The sequence below is a fragment of the Tamandua tetradactyla genome, chromosome 6 (assembly GCF_023851605.1).
Source record: "Tamandua tetradactyla isolate mTamTet1 chromosome 6, mTamTet1.pri, whole genome shotgun sequence".
Lineage (NCBI taxonomy): Eukaryota > Metazoa > Chordata > Mammalia > Pilosa > Myrmecophagidae > Tamandua > Tamandua tetradactyla.
The window spans coordinates 53,652,085-53,668,967 of record NC_135332.1 but is presented as its reverse complement, the minus strand read 5'-3'; the positions used below and the strand labels follow the sequence as shown (position 1 = coordinate 53,668,967).

General features: G+C 39.2%; 1 protein-coding gene across 3 annotated transcripts; it reads left to right on the top strand.

The window, feature by feature from the left end:
- The first annotated feature begins 569 nt into the window (after positions 1–569).
- Positions 570–14,974, top strand: TMIGD1 (transmembrane and immunoglobulin domain containing 1). Of its 3 annotated transcripts, none has more exons than XM_077165419.1 (7): positions 570–663; positions 2,172–2,277; positions 3,869–4,147; positions 8,593–8,871; positions 12,713–12,816; positions 13,716–13,756; positions 14,861–14,974. In XM_077165419.1, exons 2-7 carry the CDS (start codon positions 2,196–2,198, stop codon positions 14,862–14,864), a joined length of 789 nt encoding a protein of 262 aa, XP_077021534.1. In that variant the 5' UTR covers positions 570–663; positions 2,172–2,195; the 3' UTR covers positions 14,865–14,974. The 3 variants fall into 3 exon arrangements, with proteins under 3 accessions (XP_077021534.1, XP_077021536.1, XP_077021535.1); XM_077165420.1 differs by having other exon boundaries at positions 607–663; positions 2,175–2,277; XM_077165421.1 differs by lacking the exons at positions 12,713–12,816; positions 13,716–13,756; positions 14,861–14,974 and adding an exon at positions 9,393–11,635.
- The last annotated feature ends 1,909 nt before the right edge of the window (positions 14,975–16,883 follow it).

Below are 16,883 nucleotides of genomic sequence, written 5' to 3'. Positions count from 1 at the left end.
GTAAAATTGTTACAACACTGTAAACGTATTTGTATTTTTACTAAGAAAAAAATGTTAGCCCTACTTTCTAAGTCTTGAACGATAATGCAAGATTCCTCCAACCAAGGGAGAGCCTCAAGGGAATAAAACTTCCCCCTGCTATGCCTAGCTTAGAAGAGCTTACACAGTGGCTTGGGTTACCCATAGTAGGGAAACTTTTCCAGCATTATTAAAGTTGAGTGGAATCTTCCGGTGTTTTGATTGCTGCGTAAGACAAAACTCTCCTTGGACTTGCCCCATCGCAATTCCCAGGCTGTCAGATTATCAAAAGTACGGCCATCTAACTTGCGTATGACGATATTCAGTGAAACTTGCTATGCATTTTTGCACAAGGTCAGGCTTTCTTGAAACAGCTACTACATTCCTGTTAGTAATATCTGGCCCCACCTAGTAATCTAAGTAAATATGCAAACTTAGACCTTAAGATGTCTTTTCCAATTGCTGTCTTCTCTAAGAATCTATAAAGGGAAACAGACTTTGAACCCAATGTATCTTATTCACTTGACCATAGTGTCATAAAGTGTTTAAATTCTATCATAAAAGGAGGGTAACAGGGAAAGGATTCTGGGTTCCCATACAGAGAAACAGTTGACCAAGGAAGTCAAACTTTTCGGAGCTCAGCAGGTAAGTGGTAAGACTTTGCCTTGTATAGAAAGCAGTGAGGTGTAAAAATTAAAGACAGGTCAGGTAAGGGAAATTCATTGTGGAAAGTTGCTGTCTTGGCGGGGTGGAAGGAAAAAGGAGACATCAATCTTTCTCCTTAATAAGGTGGAGTGAGTTCTGCCGAGAGGCCCATACTCTCAGTTTTTATAGAGCCACCTATAATGTACACTGCTCGAGACAATTCTGGCTGAATTCCAAAATTCTTTACTGTTACAACACTGTGATAGAAATCTTTTCAATGTAAATTCAAAATTACAAAAGAGGTGATATAAATACTAACTGTGCCTTATTGAGAGATTGAAGCAGGCATACCTGCAAGAAAAGGGTGAGCCTGGCAGGAACCAAAGCTGCTCCTGTCAGAACAGGCCTGGGGCAGGGAGGGAGCAGAGCAGCTCTGAAGTCACAGTAGCATTGCAGGTCCTGAAAAGTCAGTACTCTTGTTCAGAGGCTACAACTCCAAGTTAGTAAGGTCTGTGGAGTGGCCAGGGGTGGAAAGGGATCAATGATGGATTCTTAAGAGAAGAGAATGTTAATCTAGGGCGTAAGGTAAGGGTATGGTCTTGGAAGACCTGAGTTCGAATCCTGACTTTGACATTTACTGTCTTTGGAATCTTGGGCAAGTTACATAATTTCTCTAAACCTTCAGAAACTATCTCAAGAGGGGTTATTGTGAGGTTTGAGGTTGAAATAATGTAAAGTGTTTAGCACAGTGCCTGTCCCATAGAAAACAGTCCATGTGTGTTTATATTATATTCATGGTAGTGATTTTGAAAATAAATTTTCAAAAGATGCCGTATGCTTTTCCCAGATGGAAGTGGAGAACATCTTAGGGAGGCCAATGCCAGGTGCAAAAGTAAGAAGAAGGGAGAAAGGAGGTCTTTCCTATTATTATTTTTAATCCATACTGGGTTAAGGGGAAGGGGTGTTATGAGGGAGGCAGTAGTGGAAGGATGGGGAAAGCAAAAAGATCAACATCACTTAAGAACAGAGGCCAGGTTGAGACCGAATTTTTTCTAAGGTACACACCATTCGAATCCATAGGATTTGGGATAATCTTAAAAATTCTCTCAGCAGAGAGCAACTTTGCAAAAACAACCCAGGAGAGACTTTCAAAACAAGAATTACTTTGTTCAGTAAGGGGCTTTTGGAGAATGAAACGAGTCTTGTTTCTCTTACTTTTAAAATGACATTCTACCAATTTCTATAGGGAAGATTGGTTTTCTCTTCCCCAGCGCTGCCCTAGGTCACATAGCCCGTTTCTTTGCTGTTTCTTTTTGTTGCCTTAAAAAAATTCCTCAATTCGAAAAGTGCTTTGAACTTAGCGAAAACAACGTTGTTTAATTAAAAACTGAAAGAAGTACCACTAGAAGCTGGGATGACTCATCTGGGACTTTATTTGACAAGAGAAAAGTTCACAAGCTCTGTGTAGACCAAAGTACAGAACCAACTGCATTCTTTTCTTTTTCCAGCAGATTGATTTGAATTCACTAAAGATGGCACGGAAGAACAGTAGCCTAATACAAATGTGCAGATTTCTTTTCGTAAAGATTTTATTTCTGCCATATGGGATGATGAGTAAGTTAATATTGTTTTCTGGTCACTTTCAATTGCAAAAAAAAAAAATTCCAGGTTTAAAAATCATCATCGGGCAGAGGGTACATTCTAACATCCAAATCGGACTAAGTATGCACTTGGCATGGCTCAGAGTACAGAAATCAGGTAACAATACAAAATTGAACAGGAAGGTTTTTGGTTTTGGTACTGATATCATAAGACAAGGCAAAGTATTCTATTATTTCCAGAGCCACTATCAGTGTTTTCTACATATTGATGTGTTTCATTATTAATCCTGCCAAAATAATCTTCTGACAACTGTATGTTTGAACACATCAGTTACAAGAAAATCTTTCCTGTACCTGTCCCATTTCTTGGAAGTAGCTTTCTGTACCTCTGATTTCAAAAGTAATGCCAAGCCATTTACAAATAAATTAGACAGTGTACCAAAGAGAAAAGAAAAAGTAAAAATCAGCCCAAATTCCATTATCCAAAGATAACTACTCAACATTTTGATATATAGTTTTACAGATCAAAAAAAAAAAAATGCTAGGCAGCAATTACATTATCTTCACTAATAGTTGGTGTTTTAAAAAGAAAACTTAATGTGTTTATGGAGCATATTAACAAATGTTACATGGGATGAGGAAGGGGGCAAAATTTGGTAGCCACTATTTTAACCCTTTTCTTTGTTACTTGCTTCTGAGCCAGAAACACAAAACCTGAAATTTAGTTATGTTACTATGCAATGAATGAGTTTCTAGAAATCAGAATTGAAAATAAACTGCCATGTATCTTGACCAACCACCCCACAACAGCCCATTCACTCCACAGAGCACAGCTCTTTAAATTTTTAAATTTTATTTACCGCCAAAAACATTAAAACATCAAAAATGCAAGATCCAATCTGTCTGCAATCCCATCATCTAATCAAAAAAGTGTTTGCAAGGCAGTTCTTGTCCTTGTGCATATTCCATCGCATTAATTATCAGAGGTGTGATTTACATTCTGCTTTTTCATTTAATTTTATGTCTTAAGCATTTTTCCATTTTCTTGCAGTCTTTTTTCCTTTCTATTTCCCCATTCCCACCCCCTTAGTTGAAGAAATCAATTTAAATCTGGTAAGTATTTCTTCACTTTTCTTTCTCTATTTTGATCAATCCTATTAATATATATAGGATTTTTTTCCCAAGACTTTTCCCCATGAATATATATAAACAAAAATGGGATCATTCTCTTCATCCTGTTTTCTAATTCAATGGTTCTTAGACTTCACTGCACATATCAATTAAAAACTGAGGATGGGAGTCAGGCACGAGCATGTTTTTCAAGAACCCTGGGTGATTCCAACGTGCAGCAAAATTTGGGAGCCACTCTTTTAACCCTATTCTTTTTTTAGTTAATAATACATTATGATTACTGACTATATATGTAAAAAAATACATTATGAAACTTTTTCCTTGCAGATCATATTAATCAATATGATTACTTTTAATTGTCGCCGAGGCTTTCAGTGTATTGATGCAACATAATTTATTTAACCGAACCCCTGTGGATGGACCTCCAGGTCATTTACGCTGTATGTCTCATTCGTTTCTTCCTGTACTCCTAGGTACTGTCTTAACTGTGAATGGTAAAACCGCGAACTATATCCTGGACACTGAGCCTGGCTTTCAAGAGTCTCTGAAATGTGCTGTTCAAAACCACACCAGAGAGGAAGAACTTCTGTGGTACCGAGAAACGAAGAGAGTGGATTTGAAAGCTGAGAACAAAATCAACTCCAGCTCTGTGTGTGTCTCTTCCATCAGCGAAGATGACAACGGAGTCACCTTTACCTGCAAGCTGCAGGGGGATCAGTCGGTGTCCATCTCGGTGGTGCTGAATGTCACTTGTGAGTGTGGGGAAAGGAACTGCTAACCACTCTGTGCTGTCCGTGCCACACCCAGGGGTGGCTGGAGCCTAGGGCCCGAGAGTATGTGCATTTTAACATTTGCTGGATGACCCGATTTATACTTCCTCAACAAGATGTGAGAATGCCTATTTCCCCACACCCTCACAGACACTGAGTATCCCAAAGCCCTGAGGATTTGCCAGTCTGATTTGAAATTTTATTTCATTTTTAAGAGTGAAGATCACCTTTTCATAAATGTATTGCCTATGATTTTTTCCCCTGTGAAATGCCTACTCATCGCTCTTTACCCATTTTTCTATTGGGCTGCTCGCCCTATTGATTTGGATAAGGGCTTTGTGAATTATGGAAATTAGCCCTTTATTTGGATTGTAAATATTCCCCCACTTAAAAAAAAAATTCTTTGGTGCATGGTCAGGAAACGAACCCCACTTATCTTTTTTTTTATTAGTTTTTTCTTTATTTACTTTTTCCCACTTATTTTTTACAGTTCTTTTTCTGACACATATATTTATATATTATATTTGTATATATTTAACATTTATATATTAAGAATAGCAATATTTTCTTTTGTGGTTTCTAGCTTTTTTGTTCCACTTAGAAAGAATTTCATTAGGGATCTTTTTTTTTTATTGTAAGTATAACATATATACAAGGCAGAAAAAAAAAAAGGAATAATTTTCAAAGCACACTACAACAAGGTTACAGAACAGACCCCAGAGTTCTACCACCTTAGTTTTTTTTTCTTTTTGCATGGGCAGGCACCAGAATCGAACCCGGGTCTCCGGCATGGCAGGCGAGAGCTCTGCCTGCTGAGCCACCGTGGCCCGCCCACCACCTTAGATTTTTAATATAGTGATTCAGCAATCATACTCGCTTGTTAAATCCTGTTTTTTCTATTATACCTCCTTCTCCTCTGATTCCTCTCCCTCACTAGGTATCTTCTAAAATCACCTTAAAACTCAAAAAGGTGAAGCTCTCCGATGGTTGTATTTCAAGTATTAGTAACACACTGGTGGAACTGTGTAGAGGTAGGGGTCTCTCAAATGATACTATGTAGTGTTTGGGTGGAGAGATGGTTCTGCATGAGGAAAGTGTGGTGTGGAATGATGCCAGGTAGGATGATGGCATGAAACGATTTGGTAAAAAGAATTCTGGACTTGGAATCTAGCAATAAAAAATCAAAGCCATTGGACCTCAATGAGCTCAGCAAACTTTTCTTTGAAAAATTGCTACCGTTGCTCTTAAAATAGGAAGGCAGAAAAAATGCCAAGAAACCCAGATCTGGAAATTGCTGGCATCATGCAGCTTGAGTTTCCAGAGGAAATCATTTGTATTTCTTGGGTGAAGAAGTTTTGTTTTTTATTTTCTCCGAATTGATAAAATGTGATTTTTAGCAAACAACCTTCTGGGTTACTTTGACAGAATCTGAGACTATGAGTGGGAACTTGGAGGACTTGTAGTCCAGCCTTATAAAATGACAGCTGAGGAAACTGAGGCCCAGAGGGGAAGCCCAAATCACAGATAGAGTTAATAACACAAATCCCCAGGTCCTAATTCGGTGCTCTTCCCACTGAACTTCTTAAGCAGACATGGCAGAAATACCAATAACATGTTCGGACTGTTTAAAAAAATAGTTTGCCGTTTTCCAGTCTGAGTCCACTTTTTAAGATTCACCTTTATAAAAACCTCCTAAATAGCACTGTTGTTAACCAATTGGGCAGCGACTCATAGTGACAATAACTGACCAAACTTATTAATCAGTGTGAATAATTACATGTATAATCCAAAGCAAGTATTATCATCATAAATAATAAATTTGTAAATAAAATTTTAAATAGCAGATCAAGAACTAAGTGGAAGTTTGATAATATAATGTTGGAGGGAGGCGTGGAGAAACGTTGCTCCGGAAAGAATAAATTGGGACCACCTCTTTTGTAACATCTATCAAAATTTAATTTACTATCTAATTAAAATTTAAAGGAAGCCTACCTTAGGACCCAGCACTTAGCACTTCTACTTCTAGATATTAATCTTAGAGAAACACACGCACAGGTACGTAAAGAGATATATGCAAGGATTTTTATCTTAGTATCGCTAACATTTTAAAAATGAAAATAACTGGTGCTGAAAGAGTAGTTCAGTGGTAGAATTCTTGCCTGCTATGTGGGAGATCCGGGTTCAATTTCCGGCCCATGCACTCGCAAACAAACGAACAAACAAAAAAACCAACCAAACAAAAATTCAATAAACGGTGCTGAAACAAGAGGATACTCACATAGAAAAAGAATGAAATGTGATATCCTCCATACAGCATACAAACAAACAAACAAAAAAAAGAAAACAACCCATTAATTGAATATGATTAAAGAATCATGTATTTTTATACTATAGGATTCTAAAAAGAGGGTAATCAGCAACAGATGAGGTTCACATGCCATTGGCTGGTGTCCACAGCAATAGAACTAAGCACCTTCACCTGGCCAAGTTGACACTGGAATCTAACTACTATATGTCCACCCCTTGTCAACTTGGCAATTACACTCATCACCTTAAACAATATTAAAGTGCAAAACATTCTCTTCTAGCTGTGGACCTATGAATCTCAAAACAAGTTATCTGGAGCCAATATGCAAAGGATCATATTCACAGGATACAGGTTTTCATTTCCATAGGGAGAAATTGGAAGGAACACAGGGGTCATCTGTATGGTAGAATGTGAATATATCTCAAAAATGTGCAAATTATTGAGAGAATGCAGTCCTTTATGTAAACCCTCCCCACTGGAACAATGCAATATATTTCCTATGGGTACACCATATGAATAGAAAACTTTTTTTAAAAAGATCTGGCGCGGGCCACAGTGGCTCAGCAGGCAGAGTTCTCACCTGCCATGCCGTAGTCCCAGGTTTGATTCCTGGTGCCTGCCCATGCAAAAAATAATAATAATAATAATAAATAAATAAAAAGAAGATCTGGAAGGATTTACACCAAACTCACAGCAGTGAGTGTCTCTGGGGGTGGGGGTCAGGAGGTGACAAGGCTGGAGTCAAACAGGACTTCAGCTTTATCTGAAATGTACTAATTTTTAAAAACAGAATATTCTTGTACAGCTTACGTACATGAATTATGTCCTGAAAATTTAATTTTAAATAGTTAAATAAAAAGAATAACTAATAGGACCTGTTCACAGATGTCACTGGCAATTATGTTCTCTATTGTAACAGCTTCCTACATATCTGAATACCTTACCACTATCTGAATGCCATATAACATCCTTGTTGGATATGGATACAGAATTCAAGCTCATTCCAAAGAGAAACAAAATGTCATTCTTCTGAGAGAGTTATTAATAGCACAGCCTACTCAGGGTCTAATTATTCAGTGTGCAGATTTTACAAGCTCCTTTTCCCCTCCTCCTCTTCCTCTTTCCCTATTGCCTGCACTTCGGCCATTATTTTATTCTTCTGCAGTTTTGCTAGAAAATGCAAGAGGCACAGAGAAAAGGGGACATTCAACTCAGCCATTTCTTCCCCTAGATGTTGGAAAGCCTTTGCGGCGGGTGAGGATTGGAATTACTTGGTGAGGACAAGTGCATTTGATTAACTCCCTTTATCATGGAGGAAGTGAGAAGTTGTTTGCACAGAGATATGAAGTTCACATGCACCTTTCACGAATGCCAGCGTTTCCATGAATGGAACACCTTCTGGGAGGAAGTTAGTTCTAGAGGCTCACTGAGAAAATGCAAATATGCATCAGTAAATGTGGCCAGGGTAAATTTGAGTAGGTAAGATAAAAAAACAGAGAATATAAGGGGGCCTCAAAACTAACCAACTGCCAACACCACAACAATATTAGCAGCTAGCATTGTGGCAAATTTTTTACAGGGATCAGCCCATTTTAATCTTCATAAAAACTTGTGAGGTAGATGTTATTATCATGTTTTCAGACGAGGAAACTGAGGCCTTAAGATTTAAGTAAATTCCTCAAGATGACATTAAATGGTGTAGGTGGAATTTGAGCTCTAAGCCAAATGGCAACAATGCTTGCATTCTTAATATTCTACTGTGTTATCTAACACTGGCACAGATTGGTTTACTATATTAACTCTCAGAGAGCAGGGACCTACGGCTTATAGTCTTGAATTGGGTTATAAAATGACTTCTTGGCATACATTCATTATTATATCTTTGTTTTGTGGTTTGCCTTCTCTGCCATATTGAAATTTCTATGAAATTTGGAACTCTATCTTATTTACCATTGTATCTCCAGTTCCTAGCCCTGTGTGCTTGGCACACAGTAGGTACTCAATAAATATTTGTCAAATGAATGAATAACTACATGAGATAAACGGAAGGAAAACCTTGAACACTGATAGTGAATTACAGTTTATCTGATAATTAAATCTAAATGCTTGAGTCTTGCAGTTCCCCCTCTTCTAAGTGGAGACAACCTCCAAATAGCTGAGGAAGGCAGCGATGTGCAGTTGGTTTGCAACGTGAAATCCAACCCGCAGGCTCAAATGATGTGGTACAAAAATGACAGCATCCTGAATTTAGAAAAAAACCATCACCAGATACAACAGACGAGTGAGTCTTTCCGGCTGTCAATCACCAAAGTCAAGAAATCTGACAACGGAACCTACAGCTGTTTTGCAACTTCATCTATAAACAATGAAACCAAGGAATTTCACCTAATTGTTGAAGGTAACTGTCTTTCTAAGTGATACCCAACACAATGCAAAACTCAGATTAGAGGCTGAATAAATATTTTTGATGACGATAAAGTTCACGACAATTATGATTAACAGTGAGGACTTTCTTTAGAGAACTATCCACCTCCAAAGGGAGGAGAATTATCCCCATCCTTAGTTTTCCACTAATAATCCTAGTCTTCCCTTTTAGAAGAATTATGCCCATACCAGGTAAGACATTGATTTTTCTATAACCAAAGGGCAGAAAAAAAATTCTGGATGGCTTTCAGGGGGGAGTATTTCTATGAATTATCTTGGGCACAAAGTTTTGTAGGAATTGGACTTTTGAGTTCTTAGCCCAATAACAGAAGAGAAGTAAGAAACACACAGAGGAGAAAGATACTGACTAGATTAGAAAGTGGATCGCTAAAATCACACCTGGGGCTGAAATTCTAACCTGCAGGCTAACCAGGAGAGGCAGTGGGGAGAAATGGAATAAAAACTTTCTCTTGGCTTCATGTTGCATCTACCCAGGTTTAATGCCTCAAAATAACAAGGAATAAATGAAGCTCCGAGTGATTTTCCATCTCATAATTCTCGCTCACGCCAACAGAGAGATGAGATACCTGATGTAGCAGATGTAGACGATGCCTCTGCACCCAGTTCCTGATTGTAGGCCAGCAAGCAAAGAGCAGCCAAACAAGCTGAAGCTCCCATATCTTGTCAGAATAATGTTCCTGTTGTCACTGCCTCCTTGTGCCCACTCCTTGCCGTTCTTGCCAGCCCCAACAAGCCAAGTGGACCCTTGCCAAAGTGTCTGACTGATAAGACTAGAGGGCTTCTTATTTCCTCTGCTCAGGGGAGCCTGTGACTCCAACACGGTGGCCGATGCAGAGGAGGAGCTGCTGCCAGTTGAATGTCCACTGTTGATTCTTGGCAGGCTCAGTAGTTTGTCCTGGGGAAAGTGTGCCCAGGGGCTACTTGCTTTAAAAAGCCACCCCAAAAATAACCCAAGTATTCGTGGGATGGAAGCAGTGGAAGGGACAGCACATTCAAGCTGGTGCTTAGTCACCTCCACCAGGATCACAAAAGCACTGTTGGTGGGGCCTCGGGCCATGACATTCCAGCTGGTTTAAAGACCACCCTCAGGGAGTAGGGAATGATACCATCCCTTTTGCTTAAGAAGGAATCATAATTGCTTTATGTCACATTAAAAGAAAGAAAGAAAGAAACCATCTAGCTCATGGAGCAGGCAGGAAGCCAGCTTAGCTTTCAGGTGGGCAGAATCCTGTTTTGGGTGGAAAGCCTCCAAACCAACTTGTTTCTCTTATTTTTTTCCTACTTTGTTACTTCCCTGGCTGCCAGCTGCCTGCGAAGCCTAACCACTCTGCTGCTGATTTTCAGGCTAAATGCCAAATTGCCATGAGCCCAGCGTCACTGCTCAGTGGTGTCGTTTTCATCTGAAGCCCATGCAAAGCTGGGTATGACATCATAGATTTTTTTACTCAAGCACGAGATTTAGCCCATGTGTTGAAATTATTTTACCATAATGAATAGAGGGAAAAACACTATGTCTGATCACAAATGAGAGTGTAAAACAGATCAAGGGGAAAGATACAGTTATACTTACTTGTGGCAAATAGCACTTGCAAAAGTCACTGTCAACAGAAACTTGGAATCCAAAGGGAGCCAAATGGGTCAGCAATTTATTTCACCTTGTTTTTGGAGTGAAAGCTGTCACATAGGGGTGCATTTTATTTGGCTTGGTAAAAATATTTCCAACCTTTGACTGAACTCTGATTTCTTATCCTTCTTGTCTCATGTTTGCTTCTCCTTCATTTTGGCGTCTGTCCTTGGTATGCGAGTGGAAGGAGTCCCCAGTAAAGTAAAGATCCTTTGGTGTGTACCAGAGCTGGACATTACAGAGCCAGGGCTTACTAGAAGAAAGCTCATTGAGCAGTTTCACCAGAGGGTTGGTGAAAACCATGATTCATAGAAAAAGTCTTAAGAACAGCCAAGAGAGGGCAAGAGTGTTGCTTAATCCATTTACTCCTCAAAATTATCCTGAGCAGGAGTTGGATAAGTAATGGAAGAAAATGAGTAAAAAAATCATGGGTGAGGGTGCCCGGGTGGTGGAATGCTCACCTTCCATGCGGGAGACTCGGGTTGGATTCCCAGACCAAGCACCCAAAGGAAAAAAATATATGTATAATGGGTTAGTACATTATCCAGGTATGGGGGGATAAACCCTATTTCATAATCCTAAGGCAGATGGGGCTTAGGCTTTAAAAATAAATTTATCTAAAGTTACCTATTCCTCCTCCACACCTTTCACCCTTCATAAGCTGTCTCATCCTCCTGTTTCCTTTATGACACTTATCTCAGTCTGTAATTTTTGTTTGTTTAATGTCTGTTTCCCCTATTAGAACATGAGCTACTTGAAGGTAGGGACCACGTTTGTCCTATTCTTTGCAGGGCTGAGCACAGTGCCTGACACACAGCCGTCACTCAGTAAATACTTGTTGGCTGCACTTCAATCGACAAAATCAATTGTTATAATAATTTTTACACTCTTCATTTCCTTTAAATTAACTTAATTCTGACTCCATACCCCTAGCACCCATGTGGGTGGGAAATTTCATCTCCATGATAATTGGAGCCCCTTCCACTCCCTAGGTGGCATCAGAATCCAGGTATTTAGGCAGAGTCAACCTTTGTTGGCCTCAACGCTCTTACTTTTGAGGATTTCCCACTGCATCTTAATGAACATATGGAAATGAAGCACATTAAATACACTTTATACTGTAAAATGTTTGAAAGAATTTGTAGAAATTGTCTAAACTTTGAATTTTGGTATAAATAAATTATTAATTTGGATCTTCAGGTTTAAACATTATTTTTAGCAGTTGTTATGGTTGACATAAGGTTATATGTATAGATGATTAATTAAACATTTATTAATTTCATTCTTCATATTTTGGAGCCTTTATATATTTCTGTGGGCCTCAAATATTTTTATAAGTCCTGGAAAATTTACATGTACAGTCTCTGTACCCATAGAGTCTGATGAGTAAAATAGCTCTGAGCTTATCTGGTCTTTAGAAAATGAGGGAATAGACTTTCATTTCCAGGCTGTCATGATTGCTGCTGATGCTTTCTTAGTCCAAGTTAGCAGTAGACTCTGTCCTTCCATGTCTTTCAGGGAGGTATGAAAATCTTTGCCAAGGTTGGGAGGGTTGGTGCTTAGAGTCCTACTTCCCTAGGGGCATCATGCAGCCACCTCCTGTAGAGTCTTGTCACTGCTTGCGGCACTATCACAGTAGAGGTCAAAGAATCCTCACTGCTCCGGGGTCCCACAGACCTCTGTCCCCTTCTTAGTCCAGCAGGCTCTCCACCCTTTCTTGCCTTGCCCTCAAAGCCTCCTGTCTCTTCCCCCCACTGTTATACCTCCCACTATCTCTTGGGCCTTCCAAATGGCAGGAAGAACTGTTAACATTAGCCAACTTCTGCTTTCTGTGTGGCAAAAATTATGGATGAAAAAAAAGCACAAAGTATTCTGGCTGCCCGCTTGAAAGGACTTATTCATATTTCAATAAATTATGCTGTCACACACGAGTGTATTCAAAAATCTGCCTCTGCCACTTTCTAGTTCTGTGACTTTTAGTTTTGTGACTAACTTTTCAAGGCCCCTAGCTCCTCATCTGTAAAACGGGGAGAATAATACTTATCTTTTGGGGTTGTTGGGAGGATTTAATTTAAAAGATGCCATATGTAAAGTGCAGGGCACCATGGTTGGAACATAAATTAGAAACATATAAATGCTAGTTCTTGTTCTCTGCTTGTATTTCCAACAGATAAATCTGCAGCTGTACCAATAGAACCCATTATTGCTGCATCTGTTGTGGTCTTTCTGACGTTGTGCTTTGGATTAATTGCCAGAAGACAAAGAATAATGAAGGTATCTAAATATTCCAAACTATTTAGGAATAAAATCATCTAAATAATGGCAGACAACTAGCTATGTAAGTGGCCAGAGTTAGGAGCCCTTTTTGTATAAAGTTGAATCTGGTCTCTGTATCATGGGACCTAAAAAGAAGGTGTTCAAGGGAATAAAAATTGTACAAATATTATTAGTATATTTTAAAAGAATAGAAATGCATATGGACAAGGACTGGGTGAAAGTAGCTGTGGTGTTAAGGATAGGGGTTTTGAGGTTGAATTTTTTTCCTTTCAAATTTCCCTCTATTGTTGCCATGGTGACTTCTGTTCAATAAGAAAATAATGGGAGGAACATCTGCTCTGGATTCAGAGATCTGCATTGAACAGATGTCCCTGCTGCTCACATCTTAGGCCCAGCCACATGCCCCAACTGCAGTGGGCTGAGTTTGAACGGTGACCTCGTTGCTCAGAATGATTCAGAATATATGCTTGCATAGGTTCACGCCATGCATTTGACTCTGGTAATTGATGCAGTGCCAAAGGGGGCCAGATATTGTAGAACGCCTCTAAGAAAAGGCCCTTGTGCTCTAGGCAGAATTCATAATCCAGAAAGAGCATTCCCCTTGAAACATGTGGTGTTGTTCTAGGGGAAAATGTCTCCCAAGTGGAAATTCATCCCATTCCCTGTTCCCATCCCAAACACATTTTTCCTACAAACAAAGAAATACTAAACTGCCTAAGAATCCTGATTTAAGAATCATATCTTCTCTAAGTTTGATAGACAGCATCAATACGGCCAAAGAAGTGAGACCTGTGTCCATGAACAGGTCCTTTGTGCCCTTTTGATGCATTCAAAATGTTTACCTATGGGCTCTGGGAAAGCAGGAAAATTATTACCCTTTTTGTGTTTGCTTTTAGCTCTGTATAAAGGATCAAGACCCTCATAGAGATACAGCTTTGTAAGTACTCTGGACTAGGGTCAATCATTTTTCATAAGCCAATGGGTAGCAGTGGTGCATCATAAAGCCCATGTTGGGCAAACTCCTTCTGAGATGGGAGCTGCTGGAAGGTGAAGGGGTTCAGAAGAGAATGCAGGGTGGAGGAGAATCTACCTCCACTTTAGAGAAAGAGACGTAAGGCTAGGTTGGAACATTGCCTAGAACTGAGAACACCTTTGGTCTTAAGCCTACTCTTTCTTTAAGTTCCTTGGGGCTAAAGCTTGTGCCACAGTGTCAATGACTGAGAGGGTCCGCCCTGGAAAGCCACTTTTGCTATACTTTTTCAACAAAGTTGGTGTTTCAGTTTGCCAATCCTGCTGCAATGCAATATACCAGAAATGGATTGGCTTTGACAAAGGGGATTTATTAGGTTACAAATTTGCAGTTCTAAGGCTATGAATATGTCGAATTAAGGCATCCAGAGAAAGATACCTTGACTTTGAAGAAAGGCCGCCAGTATCTGGAACACCTTTGTCAGTGAGGAAGGCCTGTGGCTGGTGTCTGCTTGTCCTTCGTCCCGTTTCATGCCTTTCAGCTTTTGATTCCAGTGGCTTTGTCTCTAAGTATCTGTGGGTCCTCACTTAGCTTCTCCAGGGCAAACTGTGGATTTCCTCTCTTAGCTTAACATCTCAAAATGTCTTTGTAGGCTCTGAGCTCTATGTTTTCTGTCTTTTATTCCCTTCACACAGGGCTCCAGTAAAAGGCTTAAGACCCACCTTGAGTTGGGTGGGTGACATCTTCAAGGAAACAATTTAATCAAAAGGTCCCATCCACAATTGAGTGGGTCACATTTTCATGGAAATAACCTAATCAAAAGATCCCACCCACAATAGCCTGCACCCACAAGATTGGATTAGAAGAACATGGTTTTTCTGGGGTACATAAAAGTTTCAGACCAGTACAGGCAGGAATCACATTTTCATTCTAAATATTGCCTTCTCTTTTGATCTTCCTTTAGTCTTTTATATGTTAAGTGAGCATTGTTTCCAAAAGTAGGAATTTTGTTTTGAAATATTTTCTTATTACTATGATTGTCATTATAATTAATTTCTTGGTTCATTTCAGATGAGAATGCTGAGAGGAATACTACTATGGGAATAGTTTGCACCAGGACCTCCCTGATTTATGTTGCCACATCTGTATTTATTGCTATTATTAAATTCATTCTTGCCAAATTGTTAGAGATTATGAAGAAATCTTTCATTAATCACTTAACCATAGTTGCAATGGCTAATTTGATATACTATGAATCATTATGATGGAGAGAACTGTCAAGAATGAAAAATATGATTTTTTACGTCTTCTTAAATGTTGTATTAATTAACTGAGGTTCATTCCAAATAGGTTGGTAACTTTTGACCATTTAGTATGTATTTTTCTAGGTTGGAGATTAATAGATATTTGGGGTTTACAAATCTGTGCAATACCCATCCCTGCCCATAGCGAAGAGGATCACCATAGAGTGATCAACTTTTTAAGCTGCCAAGGAACCACATAAAAATATCAATTGTCATGTACCTTAAGTGTACATTTTATAAAATCTCATTTTATAAAAGAGATATTTTAGGACCAAAAATAGGAGGAAAGACATAATTTCAGAATAAAAAACATTCCTTTAAGTTGAATAAATTTGGTATTATAAAAAACTCAACATATGTCCTTATTTTTCTCATCTCATCATAGTTGACACAGTCACAAAATTTCTGAGCTTTATGTGGTGAAGAACATAAGAAGAGCAGGAGAGGGAGGCTGGCAGGCATGTTCATTTACAAGATTCCTTTGCCTTTTTTTGCATAGCCATTTGCATAGATCTATCCATATCAGTTTTGAATCAGCCTACACTCTTCTCATATCAATTTTAAATTTTAACTCTCTTATAATTTGTCATTGACCTTCCTGACCTCCATTCCTTACTTCTCCTGCTAAAGCTGCTGGAATGCAATATACCAGAAATGGATTGGCTTTGACAAAGGGAATTTATTAAGTAACAAGTTACAAATCTAAAGCCATGGAAATGTCCAAATTAAAGCATCATCAAGAGAATACCTCACTGAAGAAAAGCTAATGGCATCTGGGATTCCTCTGTCACATGGTGTTTTAGTTTGTTAATGCTGCTAAAAATGTAATATACCAGAAATGGGTTGGCTTTTATAAAGGGAATTTATTAAGTTACAAGCTCACAGTTATAAAGCCATAAAAATGTCCAAACTAAGGCATCCAGAGAAAGATATCAAGAAAAGCCAAGGTGTCAGAACACCTCTGTCAGGTGGGAAGGCATATGGCTGGCATCTGCTGGCCCTTTGGCTTCTGGTTTCAAACAGCTTCCCTAAGGGTATTTTCTTTCTGCATCTCCGAAGGTTTCTATGTCAGCTCTGAAGCTTTTTCCAAAATGATTCCCTCTTAAAGGGCTCCAGTAAACAGATGAAGACTGCTTGAATGGGCAGAGATACATTTCCATGGAAATCATGTATTCAAAAGTTCCTACCCCCAATTGGGGGGGAGTCACAGCTCCATGGAAACAACCTAATCTAAAGGTTCCACCCTAAACAATAGGCCCCCCTCCACAAGATTGGATTAGGAAAAAAGAAGAAGGCTTTTCTAGGGTACATAACAGTTTTAAATCAGCACATATGGGAAAGTACATGGTGATGTCTGCTGGTCCCTTGTTCCTGGGCTCCATTGCTCTCAGCTCTGTTTCCAGTGGCTTTCCATCTGACATCTGTGGGTCCTTGCTTGCTTCTCTGGGGACATCTCTCTGAGCTCTCTGTGTCTGATGGATCTCTTCTCAGCATCTCCAGGACAGCTGTCTCCCTCTGTGTCCTTCGCTGGGTTTCACCTCTCTGTTCTCTGTCTTGGCTCTGAGCTCTCTCTCTGTTTCTTGTCTTTTATTCTCTTCATAGAGAATTAAAAGGATTAAGATCGACTTTGAATTGGGTGGGTCACATCTCCATGGAAACAACCTAATCAAAATGTCCCACCCACATTTAATGTGTATGGTCAGTTTAGTGAACACCGTAAGCACATGGAATCTTGAATAGGGCATGAGATTTTGTTGGTTTGACTAGGTTAGTGTGATGCCCCAATAAAT